At 49.4% G+C, this 19,225-nt stretch overlaps 1 protein-coding gene across 2 annotated transcripts in view; it reads right to left on the reverse strand.

Annotated features, from left to right (window-relative positions):
- PAX7 (paired box 7) overlaps positions 1-19,225 on the reverse strand; it is a 151,907-nt gene that overhangs the window by 68,199 nt on the left and 64,483 nt on the right. For both annotated transcript variants that reach the window (XM_044996554.1, XM_044996553.1), the window contains exon 5: positions 16,701-16,900. In XM_044996554.1, coding sequence (XP_044852489.1) covers positions 16,701-16,900 — 200 coding nt within the window. The remainder of the gene's footprint in view (positions 1-16,700; positions 16,901-19,225) is intronic.

Raw genomic sequence — 19,225 nt, forward strand, 5'->3', positions numbered from 1 at the left:
CCCGCGGAAGCGAACTCCGCAGCTCCAAGGTCGACTCCGCCAACTCCTCCTGCCGCGGTGGAGTACCGGAGTCGACCGCGGCGCTTCCGGAGTTCGAACTATCGCGTCTAGATCAGACGCGATAGTTCGAACTCCGAGAAGTCGAACTCGCTGCGTCGACCCGCGCGGTAAGTATAAACGTACCCTAAGGCCTTGTCTACACTACAAGACTATTTCGAATCAACTTAGTTCGAATTTGTGGATTCGACCTTATGAAGTCGAATTTGTGTATCCATACTAAATACACTAATTCGAATTTCTGAGTCCACATTCACGGGGCCAGCGTCGACTTTGGAAGTGGTGCACTGTGGGAAGCTATCCCACAGTTCCCGCACTCCCTGCTGCCCATTGGAATGCTGGGTAGAGCCCCCAATGCCTGCTGGGGGGAGAAATGTGTCGAGGGTGGTTTTGGGTAAGTGTCGTCATTGAACCGTCAATCACAACCTCCCTCCCTCCCTTCCTCCTTGAAAGCGCCTGCGGGCAATCTGTTCGTGCACTTTTCTGGTCAGTGACAGCGCGGACGCCACAGCACTGCAAGCACGGAGCCCGCTGCGATCATCGCCGTTTTCTCCTCCTCGCACTTTATCGTCCACCTCTTCCACAGTCAGCTGATGAGAAATTGGGCTACTTTTCAATGGTGCTGCAAGCACTGGGGGACCATAGGGGACGTTTTACAAACATCAACGTCGGGTGGCCGGGCAAGGTTCATGATGCGTGTGTTTTCAGGAACTGTGGGCTGCTCAGACGCCTGCAGGAAGGTAGTTTCTTCCCGGACCACGAAATAACTGTTGTGGATGTGCAGATGCCTATAGTCATCCTCGGGGACCCAGCCTGCCCACTAATGCACTTGCTCATGAAGCCCTATACAGGCGCCTGGGACAGCGACAAGGAACTCTTCAAATACCAGCGAGCAGCGTGACCTGTGACTGTTCAGTTTCTTTACAGAGAAGCTGAACCTGCCCCTGTTTCTTTACCCAGTTACTGTTGACTCTCCTCTTTGGTTACATACCCCGTTACCCCGTTACCCCCACTTCCAGCACACGTGTAAAAATAAAATACATGTCCCATTATTACTTAACAAAGGTTTCTTTATTCATGACTTTTCGTGAAAGGGTTGAAACTGGGACGCAGGCTGTGCTGGGTAGGGTGTGCGGTGATGTAAAGACCGCCTCTAAACTCAAGGAATGACAGGCTCCTGCTCCTAGAGCGGTCCGCAGTGCCGGAATGCTTCTTTCAACGGAGCCTGCCATCCCTCTTTATGGAATTCTGTGTGCGGGCTGATATGTGACCTTGTGGTGGAGGAGGACGGATACAGATTCCTCAGCTGCGTGACTCAGCGGTCCAGGACAAGGACCGCTGTATAAGATCTGTAACCGCCCTCCCCCGCTGCAAAGTCACATCTCCCCCGCCCACACAGATCCTGGAAACCACCTCCAAAACCCGACCAGGGTGCCTACTGACTGCACCGTGTGTGTGACCCGCTGCTGATCCTGCCCCCGTGTCTGTACCCTGGGAAAGGTGACTGTCCTATGCAATTAACCACCCCCTTCCCCACGCCCCCCATTCAAACACAGTCTTCTTTGAAAAAACATAACGGAAACAGTAATTAACAGCAAAGCATTTTTATTAATTAAGTAGACAGTTAGGGGATGGGACTGGGATTGGGACTACTGTGAGTCTGGAAGTGAAGGACTTCGGCAAATGTAGGGTATGAGAGCTTTTGGGTACTTGAGCACTGTGCTGTGGTGCAGTGACAGTATTCACGTCCCGGCCGCCCCTCCTCCTGATTATTTTCGGTGAGGGGGGTATGGGACTTTGTGGCGGGGGAGTGCGGTTGCAGATACACTGCAGGGTGTCTCTGTCCTCCTGCGGTCCTGCAGAACATCCACAAGGCGCCTGAGCGTGTCCGTTTGCTCCCTCACTAGTCCAAGCATTGTTTCAGTCGCCTGCTTGTCTTCCTCACGCCACCTCTCCTCCCGTTCGCTGTGTGAGCGCTGGCACAGAGAGACGGTCTCCCTCCACTGGCTCTGCTGGTCCGCCTCTGCTAGGTAGCAGCCCATACGTTCCTTGAACATCTTGTCCCTTGTCTTTTTCTTTCGCTGCCTAATCTTTGCCAGCCTCTGCGAGGGGGATGCTGTGGCAGGTCTGGAGACAGTGGAAGCTGTGAGATGGGAAACAGGGAGTGAATTCCTTGCAAAGATACATTTTTGCGAACAATTAACTGAGTCTAGGCTGTCTCTGTGAATTCTGGTTGAGACCCCTGTGCCTGCTGGGGCAGAAATCATTTTCGCGGTGGATTCTGGGTAAATGTCGCCAGTCATTCCTTCCTCCGGGAAAGCAACGGCAGACAATCATTTCAAGCCCGTTTTCCCAGATTTGCCCTGGCATACGCCATAGCGTGGCAACCATGGACACTGTTTTGCCTTTTGTGTATGTCACCGTATGTGTACTAGATGCCGCTGACAGAGGCGGGCCAGCAGCGCTACACAGCAGCATGCTTTTGCTTTTGCATGACAGCAGAGATGGTTACCAGCCATATTGTACCATCTACCATACCATAAATTGGTAATAAGATGGTAATAAGATGGGCATGGTTACCTGTCCTTTTGCACTGCCCCATTTGGTGCTGTCATAAGTGCCCCTGGCCGAGCAGCCAGGGGCGCAAAAGCAAAAATTGGGAATGACTCCCTGAGTCAATCCCTCCTTTTTGGTATCTAAAAATAGAATCAGTCCTGCCTAGATTATGGGCAAGTGTACTAGAGAACCACTGTATCATAGAACCAGAGAGCACAGCTGCTCTGTGTCCGATCCTGCATAAATTATGAGCTGTATGCTATTCACAGGGGGTGCTCCTGCAACAACACCACCTGTTCATTCCGTTCTTACCCCAGCCTTCCTGGGCTACCATACCATTGTCCCCCACTTGTGTGATGAAGTAATAAAGAATGCAGGAATAAGACACAGTGACTTGTTTGTGAGAAATGAGTGGAAGGAAGCCTCCAGCTGCAATGATAGTCCAGGCAGGACATTAAGGAGTGTGGATGAAGGAGCCCATCATCCCTCTGCTAGTCCAGGGGCAATTGAATCTTTTATTTACAATGAAGGGTGGGGGCTGATGGAGCTCAGCCCCCTGTTGCAATGATGAGGACGGTTACCAGCCATATTGCACCATCTGCCATCAAAAATTAGGGACAGGCGCCCTTGATCGACCTTACTGATGCTAGTCGGCATGGTTACCAGCCCTTTTGCACTGCCCCATGTGCCAATAGGCTGATGATGAGGACGGATTTCCATCTTTTTGTACCATCAGCCATCCATAGCGTGGGGGGAGCAAGGATGTTGGTGTTGAGTGCTGCACCATCGCGTCTATCTGCAGCATTCAGTAAAGATAGGGTGACATGTAAAAGAGTCAACAGAGGATTGTTTTCACTTCTGGTGGTGGGTGGGGTGTGTGCGCAAATTGCCGAACTATGCCCTGACCCACCGCAGACACTGTGTTTGACCCTAGAAGCATTTGGAGCTCATCCAAGAATGCAAATACTTTTCGGAGACAGCAGGAACTGTGGGATACCTTGCGTCCTCATTCCCCCCTCCCTCCATGAGCGTCCATTATATTCTTTGGCTTTCCGTTACGCTCGTCACGCAGCTGCGTGCTGAGTCTGTGCTATGCCGTCTGTCCGTAGATTTTTTAAAAATACTTTGGACCAGGCGTAAAATTACAGTAATTACCCTAATTAGATGCAGGAGTCTCCGAGCGAGATCACCCTGAGGAGAGTCACTGAAGGAGATAAGAGACGCATGCTGCGTGAAAGCTAGCATGAACCAGGGCCCGATGCAGCCGTGCTCGGGGAGGCAGTGCTCCCTGAGTACCTCATGAAAGCCTTGCGCGGAAAACTGTGCTACCACGGAGCACCCAATAAGGCAGCTCTCCCCAGGAACCTCCTGCTGATGCTTTTCGATTAACGCAAGGAGAGCTTCGTGGAGATCTCCAAGGATGATTTCTGTTCTATCCCCATATCTAGACAGACCTCCTTTTCACACAGTTAAGATTCCTGTTATATTAAGAATAAAAGTTAACATGGTTAAAGCACTTACCGACTGCTCCTTCCCCTGATTCAGGGTCCGGGTTAATGGCCGGGGAGGGTTGTTGGGGGATCTCCGTGACGGTGATGAATAGATCCTGGCTGTCGGGGAAACCAGCGTTGTAAGCGCTCTCGCCTGCCTCGTCCTCCACAAACCCTTCCTCATCTTCCCCGTCCGCAAACATCACCGAGGAACTGGCCGTCGACACTGTCCCATCGTCAGAGTCCACGGTCACTGGTGGGGCAGTTGTGGCAGGCTCCGTAGCGTCCATTTGCCGCTTTGATTTTTTGGTAGCCTTGTCTGGGGTCCTTGATTTTCACGCGGCGCTGCGTTGCATCCCGCCTGTATCCTCTGTCTCTCATGGCTTTGGAGACCTTCTCGTAGGTCTTCGCATTCCCTGTTTTGGAGCGCAGCTCCGAAAGCACAGACTCCTCGCCCCACACACCGATCAGATCGAAGAGTTCCCAGTCAGTCTATGCTGGGTCCCTCTTTCTATTCACAGATAACATGAACTCCTCTGCTGGAGAGCTCTGCATCGTTGCAGGTGCTGCGGAGCTCGCCCCGATGTCCAGCCAGGACGTCAGATTCAAAGTGCCCAGACAGGAAAATGAATTCAAATTTTCCCGGGTCATTTCCTGTGTGGCTGGTCAGAGAATCCAAGCTCAGACTGCTGTCCAGAGCATCAACAGAGTGGTGCACTGTGGGATAGCTCCCGGAGCTACTAAGTTCGATTTGCATCCACACCTAGCCTAATTCGAGCTAGCCATGTCGAATTTAGCGCTACTCCACCTGTCGGGGTGGAGTACCAAATTCGAACTAAAGAGCCCTCTAGTTCGAATTAAATGGCTTCCTGGTGTGGACGGTTGAGCGGTTAGTTCGAATTAACGCTGCTAAATTCGAATTAAAGTCCTAGTGTAGACCAGGCCTAAGACAGCTACCCATGTGCTTCCTCTGTCAGAAGATGGGAAACGCAGGGAAGACAACAGAGAGGTAGATGCGCCGCTCAGATTATCATCAAAGATTATTTAGATTTTGACAAGTCTCTACAGATTTAGAAAGCGGCTTATAAATATGTTTAGATCTTAAGCATGTACATTTTCAGCAAGGCATTGTATCTACCTGTACCGGTATTGCTACAGAGCAAAAGCTGTGCACGGGCTATGCTATGGGAGCTGGCTCGAATCCAGCTAGCGGGGTAACAATACCAGTGAACAGAGCACAGTCCAAGCTTCAGCTCAGGGAGTTCAAGCCTGCCACGGACCCTGGCTATATACTTGTCTCACCAGCCTGCCCTGCAGCGTATGGTCGCTGCTGTTGTTGCCTGCGCTAGCTGGATTCAAGTTAGCTCAGGTAGGCCAGCCTGTGCACAGCTTTGGTTGTGTAGACAGACCCGATGGCTATACAGCACCTTGCGCAGTAGGGCCCTACCACTTCTGGGCGCTACCACAATATAAATATGAAATAATATTATTAGACCTGATCGAACTATTTTTTACAAAGAAATTTATCCAATTAATGTAGCCGATTTTTCTCTTTGAAAATCCTAGTACCCGTGAATGTATTAGTTATTGGTAAGTATCTACTGAATGGGTTGGACTGAATACTATGGCCTGTTTGCGAACTGTTCAGTTCAGTTATTCGCTGGTTACCATTAGTTATTCAAGATGCGTGACTGGTCATCTAAGTCTCATGACATTGTTTCTGATTCTTGACTGGATGCCTGAAATTGTTTTTAAACAAGGGATAGGGAATAGTGAATAGCAGAGAATGAGCAACAAATAATAAATACTATTGTCCATTCACAAATACAATCATTCGCATCTAAGTACATGTGTTAATACAACAAGTAACCCAGTTCTCAAGCACTTATGCAACCAATGATTCATCCATCTGCTCATATGGTCCTAATCACCATAGTATCTGAGCATCTCATAATCACTAAGGGATTTTATCATCAACACTCCTGTGTGGCAGAAAACTACTTCCATTTTAACAGATGGGAAACTGAGGCATGGGATAAATTAAGTAACTTGCCCAACATCAGACAAGAGATCTTCTGTTTGAATCAGGAATCGAACCCTTGGCTCTGGAGTCCCCATCCAGAGCACTGCAAACTGGTGCATCCCTCCTACTCATCTTAGGAAGGATGTTACTAATACCTGCATCTAGCAAATAAAAAGGACTCAAATTATGGCTGGACCGAACAGCTGTTTGGAATATGAATGAACGTTTGTGAACATTGTTTTTTCAGCATCTTCCAGCTCTACAGTGTATATAGAGAATTTCTCAATGATCGTGGTCAAAAGAAATGCTGTTAAGTAACTAAAATGAAGAATAAAATCACTGTTTTCAGTTATCTATTTATCTCCCCTACAAACTGTATGTCCTGGGGATAAATGGGGAAGCTGAAAGACACTAGAATAAATTCACTGATGGCATAAAACAGTTGCATAGCAGTGTGGGGTTTGTTTTTTTTTAAAGTGCCTGATCTCCGCTTGAATACCTGCTTCTTAGATGGCCCAATCTTAACAGTGTTACAGTTGCATTTAAGCCTTCCAAAACAGGCTTTGATGCACACACCTCACTGAGGTGACTAAGGTGTTGGGAAGTAGATTTCCCACTGCTATTGTCTGGCTGGTGATAGGCTTTAACAACAGAACAGCAGCACATTGATTTATATTGTGGAGATTTTCTTTGCGACAGAAAAAGCTATGCATCATCTACAAAAATAGCTTCAATGCTGTGGGAAATAGATAAAAGATTAAAATATCTTGGCAAACACCAGGCTTGATTCTAAGAAACATTTTCCATTGTTAACCCCAATGAAATCTGCTAAGTTGGTGCCCTAATAAATAGCAAGACCTGCTTAATTGGGGTAATCGCCAGGAGAACAGATTGAGTGCCGTGAATTTCACTGGCTCTAAGCAATGGATAAGTGGCACACTTATTTGCTTTAAATGGCACATGGGATGGTGGCTGAGGTGGAGCTAAAGGTTCGGTTTAGAGAAGGGTGTAGCTTATCTGAACCTTTTTGGTCTGATAGTTAAAGTAAAGTAAGTAAAACCATGTTCCAGTGCTTATTCCATCTGAACTGGTTCCTCCATATCTACACTGCACGCTTATGCTCAATACTCAACCAGTGTGAAATGGATCACCCTTTGCTGCTGTAAATTACCTCTCATGTTCATTTCATATGGATCAAGGGTGACCAGGTGTCCCGATTTTATAGGGACAGTCCCGATTTTTGGGTCTTTTTCTTATATAGGCTCCTATTACCTCCCACCCCCGTCCCGATTTTTCACATTTGCTGTCTGGTCACCCTATATGGATCCCTTGCACTATGAACGCAAAACAAGTTGATCTTCCCTAATTATAGGTCCAGTCCTGAAGTTCTTATTCAGTCCTGGCTCCCGCTGACATCAGTAGGGGTTTTGCCTGGACGAGGACTGTAGGATTGGGCCTGTGACAGAGCGTATAAAGTCTTCACTGACAGGAAGGGGCCGGGGAGACGCCACCTGCGAAAGTAGCCCTGCCCCTCCAGCACTGCCAATCAGGCATGGTAGGGAGGAGGCTTTTTAAGGAGAAAGCTGCAGTACACAAGGGGGACGCACTACAAAGGCAGTGACTAGCTCCTGCACCAGCAGGATGAGCCCTCGCAGCAGAGACCTTCCAGCTCTGCGAGGAGTCCTGCAAACCCCAGGGGGTAACCCCGCTAGGGAGGGGCTGACTCGGCTACCCAGCCGTAAGGACTCCAGCAAAGCCGCCATCTGAAGTAAGGCGATGCCTCGGACTCTTTTTTTTTGCCTTGTTACTGACCTCAGGAGGGGCTTGGTTTGTGTAGAGCTGGACTTTGGCTTCCCCCCCCACCCAGAAGCAAAGTCAACCAGCCCACAAGGGCGGGGCCACTACCAGGAGCGTGGCCTGTTCTAGGCCAACGCCATGCTGGAAACTGGGCATGGCGAGGGGCCCCAGCCCCCGTGGGGCGACACCCCTGGGAGGCTCTTTTTACCAGGGCTGCTATGGTTTTTGTAATGTTCAATACACTTAATGAAGTAGGAGAGACTCTAGCCAGTAAAATAGCCTCCCCTCGGCCTCAGTCCCTTAAGCGGCACCTTTCTGGGGGGAGGGACTCGCTCAGTGGTTGGAGCCTGCTAAACCCACGGTTGTGAGTTCAATCCTTGAGGGGGCCATTTAGGGATCTGGGGCAAAAAATCTGTGTGGGGATTGGTCCTGCTTTGAGCAGGCGGTTGGACTAGATGATCTCCTGAGGTCCCTTCCAGCCCTGATATTCTATGATTGATTTGGGGCTGCACCAGTTACTGTATTACATTATATGTAATTACATATATGTCAGAAATCAGACTGTATTATATATATGTCAGAAAGGCATGCATGCAATTCTAAGCTTATCCACAGATACACACACAGCTGGGAGGTAAGGGACATCCTTGCAGTTCTTACAGATGATCTTTAACTTTGCCAAATCCAGGTGGAGAAGAACTGCCACCATGGTTTGGGTGACCTTGGAGAGCAGAAGATTTGAGATACAGTACAGCCTAGTGCAGCGGGTCTCAAACTTTTTTTACTGGCGACCCCTTTCACATCGCAAGCCTCTGAGTGCGACCCCCCCTCCTTATAAATTAAAAACACTTTTTTATATATTTAACACCATTACAAATGCTAGAGGCAAGTAGGGTTTGGGGTGGAAGTTGACAGCTCGCGACCCCCCATGTAATAACCTCACGACCCCCTGGGGGGTCCCAACCCCTAGTTTGAGAACCCCTGTGCTAGTGGCTACTGGATGGACGTGGGGCTTATTTGGAGAGTGTGGCTTGGGACAAGGGAGTTGTGGGCTTTCCTTTTATGGGACCCATCTCCATGTCTATTTCTAACTCAGTCTGGGGAGGAGGGAATGACCAGCTACAATCGAATGAGTAATTCAGAACAGTCCTTACTGGCTTTGCAGAGTGGAATGCTCCTTTCGACTTGGCTGGGCAAGTGTTCTAACCTCCCCCCAACCCCCAACCTTTTCCCGGGAGCTGAATGTGGACTGACATGCCTGTGCATGTATTTCATTGTCGGCCTCTCGCAGTGCCCGGGCACACACAGGAAATGCCACTGACATGGCTGCTATAGAGCCAGGGGCTGCTCTGTGTGGGTGCCCCCCGTGTGTGAGAAAGCCACTTAGCTGGCTGTGTGCCACAGAGAACGAACACGCCAACCTGGCCTCTGCCAGGAAGAGTCCCTGATCCTGAGCGTAGCCTCTCCCACAGTTCCTGAGCACAGTCTCTCCTGGCTGCTGCCAAAGACACAGGGCAGCTGTTGTGTCATAACCTCATAGCGGCCCCCCACCCCGTGCAAGAAATGCAAATGAGTCAAACCCCGTGGAAGAAAGAGAACATTCTCCACTGACCTTTGAGAATGAAGGGATTGCATTAACAGAGCCCATTTGGAAAAGTCTCAAAGAGCTTTGGAATCAACTAGTCAGGCACGCTGAATTAGACTCAAGCAGCCTCACATGTCTCAGATTAACGCTCAGATCTGGGGAAGACATTGACCATCTCCATACGATGCCTCCAAGCGCAGAAGGGCCTCAGAATGAATCCTAACAGACTCGGCAAGACAAGTGGGTGTGGTCACATCTTTTACTGGACCAACTTCTGTTGGTGAGACAAACAAGCTTTTGAACTTAGGGTACGTCCACACTACCCGCCGGATTGGCGGGTAGCGATCGATCTATCGGGGATCGATTTATTGCATCTTGTCTAGATGCAATAAATCGATCCCTGAATGCGCTCCCTGTCGACTCCGGAACTCCACCAGGGCGAGAGGCGGAAGCGGAGTCAATGGTGGAGACGCGGCCATCGATCCCGCGCCGTGAGGACGGGAGGTAAGTCGATCTAAGATACGTCGACTTCAGCTACGCTATTCCGGTAGCTGGAGTTGCGTATCTTACATCGACTCCCCCCAGTGTAGACCAGGTCTTACAAAGAGCTCTTCTTCAGGTCTGGGAAACTAACTCCACCTTGTATTTACCTGGGATGCTCTGAGTTAGTTTCCAAGACCTGAAGAAGAGCTCTGGGTAAGCTCGAAAGCTGGTCTCTCTCACCAACAGAAGATGGTCAAATAAAAGATGTGACCTCACTCACCTTGTCTCTCTAATATCCTGGGTCCAACAACCCCGCATATAACAGACTGCCGCATAGAGACATGCAATCCACTGACCACAGAGATTTCTGACTGATAGAGCACTGGGCTCCCCAGTGCCTTAGAATCATAGAATATCAGGGTTGGAAGGGACCTCAGGAGGTATCTAGTCCAACCCCCTGCTCAAAGCAGGACCAATCCCCAGCTAAATCATCCCAGCCAGGGCTTTGTCAAGCCTGACCGTAAAAACTTCTAAGGAAGGAGATTCCACCCATTCCAGTGCTTCACCATCCTCCTAGTGAAAAAGTTTTTCCTAATATCCAACCTAATCCTCCTCAATATCCAATGTAAACCTTGACACATTGCAGGCTTCTGGGATCCTGTTTTACCAGCTGGGAACTGGACTCCAGACTAGAAGTCTTTCTATAGCTGGAACAGGACGGGGACTGGAGTTTATGGGCCAGACCCTCAGCTGCTGGAAATTGGTATAGCTCCACGGAAGTCAATGGACGCCATTTCAATCAATGGAGCTATTCCGACTTGAACCACCTGAGTCTCTTGCCCTGCGTTCCCGCCTTACTGAATTATGCAGAACATCATTCATGGACTCATTTTAATGGCAGGAGAAACAGAGCCCCGTTGTTTGCGCCAGCCCCTGCTCACTTTTGAAAACGTTTTCATTGCTCAAAGCTCCAAATCTGCCGAGAGGCCAGTGCACACTGATTCCCCCCTTTCTGGGGGGATTTTGGTGCTTTCTGGTGAATTTAAGCTTTTTTTCCTCTGTCTTTTCCTCCAGTTAGTCAACTACAAAACCCACAGCAGCACTTAGCTACCACAGTGATGTGCTCTTTAGAAATACTGCTAGATAGATCAGCAGGCAGCATTATATCAAGGAGGAACCATGACCCAGGAGATTGGGCACAGGACTGAGAAACGGGACTTCTGGGCTCTGCCAGTTGCTTCCTGCGTCACCTGGGGCAACTCACTTCAGGAGCTGGTCGGGAAGTTTTCATTTTGAAATGTACGTTCAATTGAAAAGGTTGAAATGGAAAGGAATCATTCTGAAATGATCAAAATGCAACGTTTCAATCGACCCGCTCCAATTTTTATTTTTATTTTTTTCAGATTTTTTGGCTCATGAAAATTTCTGAGTTGTCGACATTTTGTCCTGATTTGGGATGAGAAAAAAATTCAAAATCTCTAAAATTCTTACAGGACGGGAAAAGCATTTCCCACCCAGCTCCAGTCGCTTCTCCTCTCCAGGCCTCAGGCTCTTCATCCGTGCTATCGAGCGCCTAATGCTTATCCGTCTTCCTGAAGCACTTGGAAAGGGAAGGTACTACATAAGCTCAGTACGGGAGGAGACATTCAGCAGCTTGAAAGTGAGTCTCCCGTGACCTGGGACTTGCCTACCTGAGAGACCTCCCCTTCTGCTATGGCACATGTCTATAGTTGAGATCAGTAGAGGTATCTGACCTAAAAGCCTCATAGTTTAAATGAGAGAAAGATGCTGGTTGGCATTTTCTCTGAAGAGGCCCTTGAACCTTGATTTGAAATCCCCCGCCCCCACCTGGTAGCTTGATTTTGCTGATTTTCAGGGCACAATCCAAAACCCCTCTTGCTTTCCTGGGCAGCGGGAGTGAGACTTGGAGGCAGAATGAGGAACCTATTTACTCTGTTGATTTACACCAGCTAAGGATCTGGCCCTAAAAGCCTGGCCACCCGATGGTGGTTACTAACCAGGAAGTTAGACGCCCGTAATTAACTGCGCCCATAGAACTAGATACTGGGTTTAACCTTGGGCCCAGGAAGCCTACTGAAAACAAGGCAACATAACAAAGCAAAAAGTTCCCCATCATTAGTCTAGGTTTTATAAAGCCAAGACCTCCCTGGCTCTAATCCAGCATCAGCTCAGGCCCTCCCGCTACCATTGGGATCAGCCGTGCAGATGCCCCAGCCCGGCCTCTACGCCATGAGGCTAAGGGTATGTCTACACTTCCAGCGGAGGGTGTATTCCCATCTCAAGGATGCTAACTCTGGTCGGGCTGGCGTGCTACAAATAGAGCGCGAGCAGCAGGAGGGGCTCGCCGTGCTGAGAACAGGCCTGGCATCTCACACAGGTACGTACTCAGGGTGGCTAGCCCCTCCCACCGTCGCAGCTACCCTCTGTTGGTAGTGCCCGAGGCTGGATCAGAGCTAGCGCGGTACGTCTCCTGGAACTGGGAATGACATACCCTGATTAGCAACCAGCACTGCAGTGACCTCACCTGAACGTCAGACCCCTTGGTACAGGGAGCTTGACTGGATTGGGGACTAAATGCAAACCTTTGGCATGCGTGGTCCCACTTGACTCCCAGTGGTTTGGCTGGTTGGGGTGGGAGTGGGGGCAAATGAGGCGAGAGTGACCCAGAAAAAAGAACTGCCCAAGTGTACAATTGGAGTAGAACACACGGGCATTGTCCTGTTCCCATTCAAGTCAACGGGGATTTTGCTGTTGCTTTCACAGGCAATAGGTTCAGGCCCTAAGAATCTGATGCAAGGCCCACTGAAGTCAGTGGCAGCCTGTCCATTGACTTAACACGCCTCTAAATGCCATGCATCTTGGACACTGCCAGTGCCTGCATTCTGGACCCATGCACCTTGACTGCACAGAGGTTGCTATGGTTCTATTGAAAATATCACTCATTCTTCCATGATCTTCTTAGCAGATGAGAAATAGGAGCCCACAACTGGTCCTGCCTCCCCCTCCCCTTGTTCTTCAGCTTGCACATTTTTATTAGCTGTCAACGTGTCAAACTTCCACTTAGCTGGACAGCTGCACGACCGGCCAAGTTCCAAAGCCTTGCCAGTGAGTTTAACAGATCTAGGGGCTTCTCAGGTGGAGGGGAGTGTGTGGGTGAGGGATCAGAGACACGAAATGGGACAGGGCAGGGTTTATTCCACAGCCTCTCTCATGCAGGAGGTCAGACTAGCTGCTCTGGGAGGCAGTGGGTCCCAACGGATAAGGCACTAGATGGGACTCGGCAGATCTTGGGTTGGCTGTGTGACCAGGGGCACTTCCTTTCTCGGTACCTCTTTTTTTCCTCCCACCCTTTGTCTGTTTTGCCTTGTGAGCTCCTTGGGACACGGGGGGAGAGAGAGAGAGAGCGTGTGTGTGTGTGTGTGTGTGTGCGCGCACAACATCTAGCACAATGAGGTCCCACTCTTGGCTGGCGCCTCTAGCCATTACTGTAATATTACTATAACTACTGCTAATAAACATCCGTTCTGGCCGCAGAACCTGCGAAGAGAGGGGGAAAAGGGCTGCAGGACTCTTCCTGTTGTGTGTGTGTGTGTGTTTTCCACAAGAACTTGATTGACTGATGTTTGTGGCTCCTGAGAGCCAGTGGAAGATCCGCTCTGATATCCAGAAAATTTTACAAGGGGCGGCAGGCTTAAAAGCGGTGGGAAGAAGCCGAGCCTGCCAGGATGTCGGAATGAAAAAGCGATCAGGAATGTGCCTCGGAGAACAGCTGCTACTAGCACTCTGGCAGGAGCCTTCCCCACAAGCTGCCTGGGAGCCAGGAGAGGGATTCGGAGATCACAGCTTGAGCCGAGGGAAGGGGGTTATTTATTTATTTGGTTGGCTTTGCTTTCCTCCACCCCCTTGTCGCTCTGAGGTCGGAACTCCTCGGAAGGAAGGAACCTGCCACGGGTTCACAGGGCAGCTCTTCCAGCTGCGTGGGTGCCTGGATTAGAAGACTTGGCAGGGGCTGTGGGGAGGAATCTCAGCTCTCTGGCACTCCTCGGGCTTTCCCTCCGCTCCCGCGACTGGCACCACAGTACACTGAATACAGATATATTTTTCACCATAAAAACGTGTGTAGGGGTCTTTGCCCAAGTAGAATTCCCCCTCCAAGCACCATTCTCTGGGTGGGTTTGGCCAACCGGCACCTTCTTACTTCTTCTTGTTTCTCTGCTAGGGTCTTTCAATGTCTGCATCAGCCAAAGTAAATCAGGACAGGAGCATGCAACCCCCCTCGTATTTTATCTCCAGCACAAGCCCCTGCCATCCAGGGTGGGTGGAGCAGGGCTTGCTTCAGGAGCAAGTAAGAGAATTTTCAAGAGGTCAGATGGTCTCATGGTGCAAAGACGACCCCTTCTTGCTGGCTAGCGGCTATTATGGAGACTTGAGGACAGGAAGCCCTGTGCTTCCTGTCCTCGAGAAGAGTACTTAGACCTTGCACAAACTGGGATCCCAGCAGGGTGATTTTGCTTGCCTTGCCCAGAAGGAAATAAAGCAGCATTTCAGTGATGCAGCTGCTGCGTTTCTGCTCTAGACCAGTTACCGTAGACTGGCTTTCACCACCAATGTGCCCTAAACTGAGAGGATGAGCAACCCAGTGTAATGCAGAGAGAAGGATAAACTCTTGGAACAGCACAGGGCCTGTTCCAATGCTCGCTGCAGGCAATGGGGTTTTTTCTTGGGTTTTAGTGGGAGGTGGATTGGGCTCATCATGAACAAATGGCATTATTATTGCTAAAATCTCAGGAAGACCCTCTTGGCTAAAGTCAAGTCTAGTATCATAGAATCACAGAAGATTAGGGTTGGAAGAGACCTCAGGAGGTCATCTAGTCCAACCCCGGTCAAAGCAGGTCCAACCCCAACTAAATCATCCCAGCCAGGCCTTAAAAACCTCTAAGGATGGAGATTCCACCACCTCCCCAGGCAACCCATTCCAGGGCTTCACCACCCTCTAAGTGAAATAGTTTTTCCTAATATCAAACTTAGGCCTCCCTCAGTGCAACTTGAGACCATTACTCCTTGTTCTGTCATCTGCCACCACTGAGATCAGCTGAGCTCCATCCTCTTTGGAACCCCACTTCAGGTAGTTGAAGGCTGCTATCAAATCCTCCCTCACTCTTCTCTTCTGCAGACTAAATAACCCCAGTTCCCTCAGCCTCTCCTCATAGGTCATGTGCCCCAGGCCCCTATCGGTCTAATGTCCACTACATCTCCTCTGCTGGGGCAATACAGCCTATGTTCACGGGGAGAAGGATGAACTCTGACACAGGGCGTCTTTTGTGTCTCAAGGTACGATGGGTCAGATCTTCCCTCCCCAGGAAAATAAGCATCATCCCTCGCTCTTATATAGAGCTTTTCATCAGTAGATCTCAAAGAGTTTTACAGAGGCCAATATCATCATCTCCACTATACAGAGGGAGAAACTGAGGCAGAAAGAGATGCTGGGTGGCTCAGGGAGACACGCTGCAGCCATTGAGCCTTTGCTGTGAGTCTGAGCCCCCGCGGTGGCAGCTTTCAGAGAACACGCGTCGGGCAGGAAAAGCCAGCGGGAGGCGAAAAGACACACAGGAAACGCTGTGAGCTGTAGCATTGCGGCTCTCCATCTCTTTTGATGGCCAGGGCAAGACCATGAACCGGGTGGATGTCCGAGAGGTGTGAGGCCCGGTTTTGGGAGGATGCAGCCATATGGCTGGGCTGCCCTCGGAGGGATTAACACAGGTCTGGTGTTATTCTGAGGGGGATCTCAGACAGAAAAACGCCTGTTTTGCTTCCAAAAGGCCATTTAACTGAAGAACTATTTCCCTGTCACCAGACGGGGTTGCTCTTTCCCTCCCTCCTGCGGCTGCAATTCCACTCCATGCTGAGGCTGAAACCGAATAGCGCTGCCCACACTGACTGTTGGTGTCTCCATTTCACTTCTTTAACCCAGCACAATCCTCAGCGCCCCCCCCCTTCCCTTTCCCCGGGGGACTCTATTATACCCACCGATCTGTTCACACTCCTTATCCCTCTGCATGTTTGCACACACTGCTGACCCAGCCTTTATCTGGAAGACATAAGGGTCTGTGTGCGGAGTTCCCACAAGGGCTATTAATTGTGTCGATGTCACAGCTTTCTCCCTTCCTCCTCCTCTCCCCTTCCCCCCGCCCCCCACTCGCCAACTCTCAGGAGATTTGCAAAAAGAAAAACAGATTCACACGCAGAATTTGCAACCTTTGCAAAATATGATCCAAACCCTTGGGCGGGGAGAGGGGCGGCTGGGGTATGGGAAATCGTAGAAACAACCCAGACCCTCCTAGGTAAATGGGATACAGCCCCTTCCTCACTCAAGGCACTAAACACAGAACTGAACATCCCGTCAGCTTTGGGAAGGTTTGGCTCATGATCCCAATCTGGATTGAAATTTTGCAGCTGTAATGGGCCAAACCAAAATCCCAGATGGGAACAGCCTTGGGCTATGGGGAAACTTTGGATCTGGACCCAAACTACGCATCTCAGCCCCAGTCACCTGATCCTATAGAAATGGTTCATCCACCGTGTCATTCTCCAACTCTCAGCTCCTCCTGCTCCTAGGTCAATGGACCTAGAGAGTCCCTGGCTGCTGTGTTATCAGGGGACTCAGCCATGTCCTGACTCTCATCCTTACCTGCACTCGGGCCTCTGTGAGTTTGGTCCTCTGGGCTAACTCCTCTCGTGTGTAGATATCTGGGTAGTGGGTTCTCTCAAAGGCCTTCTCCAGCTCCTCCAGCTGCTCGGCCGTGAAGGTGGTCCGGCTACGGCGCTGCTTGCGTTTCAAGGGGAGGTCCGGTTCAGACTCAACATCCGAGCCTTCATCCAGCCTGTTACCTGGCGAGGGAAAGAGAAGAAGGACTGAGGCTTAAATGGCAGAAAAGTCAGAATTAAACTGCTACAGGGAAGGAGAGAATCCAATATAGTCATAGAGTTTAAGGCCTGAATACACCATCAGATCATCTAGTCTGACCTCCTGTAGACAACAGCCTACTAACACCTCCTAGCCACCCCCACAACCAGAATTAGAGCAATTCTACAGTGATGGTGTCCACCAAGCCAACTTCTACTTCTGGGTAGAACTGGACAGGGAAGTTCTGACAAAACATTTTTGTCAGAAAAATGCTGATTTGTCAAAACTGAAATGGTTTGTGGGAAAGGATCAGTTTCGACGAATCTCCTGATTCAAAAATTGTTTGGAAAAAAAGAAAAGTTTCCAAATGGTAGAAATGTCCCATTTTGATATTTTTGAAGCAAAACATTTCATTGTTGAGTTGGGAACTATTTTTCATTTTGAAATGTTAAATTTCTATTTTTTATAGAAAGGTTCAAAATAAAAAAGGTCAAAATTGAAAAGAAACACCTACAGATGATCAAACCATGTCAGCTGACCCAGTTTGATGATGATTATAGTTTATGGATGATCAGCTTGTGAACATTTGCGAACCCTTGGTCCTGATTTGGGACATGGAAACACACGTGAAACCTCAAAAACTCTCCTGGTGCATGAAAAGAGTTTCTACTTCTGGCCTGCCCAAAGGACACAGGGCTGCTGGCTTGATGCTGATGGAACCAGCACCGCTCCTCAGTGGCTGAGAGAAAGTACATCCTCTATAGATGCCCAGAGCTGGGTAGGGGCTTTAAGTGGAGGGTCCCAGAACTCAGGTTGCAGCCTGAATCCAAACAGTCTACACTGCAGTTAAACTGTCCCTCAGCCTGAGTCAGCAGGTGGCTGTTTGATGCCCCTTTGTGACACGAGTTTAGGGGCCTCGGTTTAGTTCCTTGCGAACCAGCATCCATTTCCCCCCAAACACACCACAGCCGACGCTCATTGTTGGCCATCTCTGCAGAAAGACCGTGAGCTGAGTGAATTCCCCTGTCAACCCTAGAGGTGGTCCCTCCTGGTTGGCATGATGCCCCTTTGCTGGGCACAGTGCACAGGGAGATTTCATGGCTGCGGCCCAGGCTCCACCTGTCCCATGGATAAAGGGAGGGTTTAAAGCAGCATATTTATCGGGACCAAATTCACAAGAGAGACAGCGAAACTTCCCCAATAGCCCATCCTCAAAAGGAGCATGTGGCCCCCTGACTTCTGTGAATAGGGCACCCCGGGCCCCGCTTTGAGGGAATGATGATGGGTCCAGAAAGTAGCATTTTTAACAGGCTGAAAGCATCTTAAGGGAGACGCTAGGAGTTTAAAAAACTCCCACTAGTTTCAAAACAGCTCACAGGGAAAGGTCTCCTCTTCAGTCAGTAGCTGCATCTCCTGACAGCATCGCACAAGGTTAAAAGGAGTCACAACTCACAGAAAAGGTCCTCGGCTCTTGGAGGGAGAAAGAAAACCAGTTTCTGATGTTTGCACATGTTTTGGCTACGGTCCTGGCTTTCACGCTACCTACTCTGTCTTCATGATTAGCTCTGATACCTCACCTGCTACAGTCTTTTATCTGGGAGGGAGGGAGGGAAAAAGAAAGAAAAGAAAGAAAGAAAGAAAAATAAATGCTTCAGCATTTATTTGAGTTGTATTGACCTGGACCTGCTGCCAGTATCAAGTCTTTGCTGTGTACGGGACGTACCATTAAACAACGAAACCAAATACATCATACTTGGCCTAAAAGAGTTTGCCCCAGAGCTAGTGGGCCTGATTCTGGTCTCACGTACACAAGTGCAAATCCTCAGCTGATGTCCACAGAGTTACACCAGTGTAAATACGTGGCCCGGTGAACCTTACTGGGAGGTGGTGGGAGAAAGGTGCTAGACTGCCTCACTCTTTAGTGCTCCCTCGAGGCCACTCACATTGCAAAACTGCAAAAAAAACAGGAGTACTTGTGGCACCTTAAAGACTAACACATTTATTTTAGCATGAGCTTTCGTGAGCTAAAGCTCACTTCTTCGGATGCATAGAATGGAACACACAGACAGGAGATATTTATACATACAGAGAACATGAAAAGGTAGAAGTATGCATACCAACAGGCAGAGTCTAATCAATTGAGATGAGCTATCGTTAGCAGGAGGAAAAATTTTTTTTTGAAGTGATAATTAAGTCTTTAAGGTGCCACAAGTACTCCTGCTAACGATAGCTCATCTCAATTGATTAGACTCTGCCTGTTGGTATGCATACTTCCACCTTTTCATGTTCTCTGTATGTATAAATATCTC

The sequence above is a fragment of the Mauremys mutica genome, chromosome 21, assembly GCF_020497125.1.
Source record: "Mauremys mutica isolate MM-2020 ecotype Southern chromosome 21, ASM2049712v1, whole genome shotgun sequence".
Taxonomy (NCBI): domain Eukaryota; kingdom Metazoa; phylum Chordata; order Testudines; family Geoemydidae; genus Mauremys; species Mauremys mutica.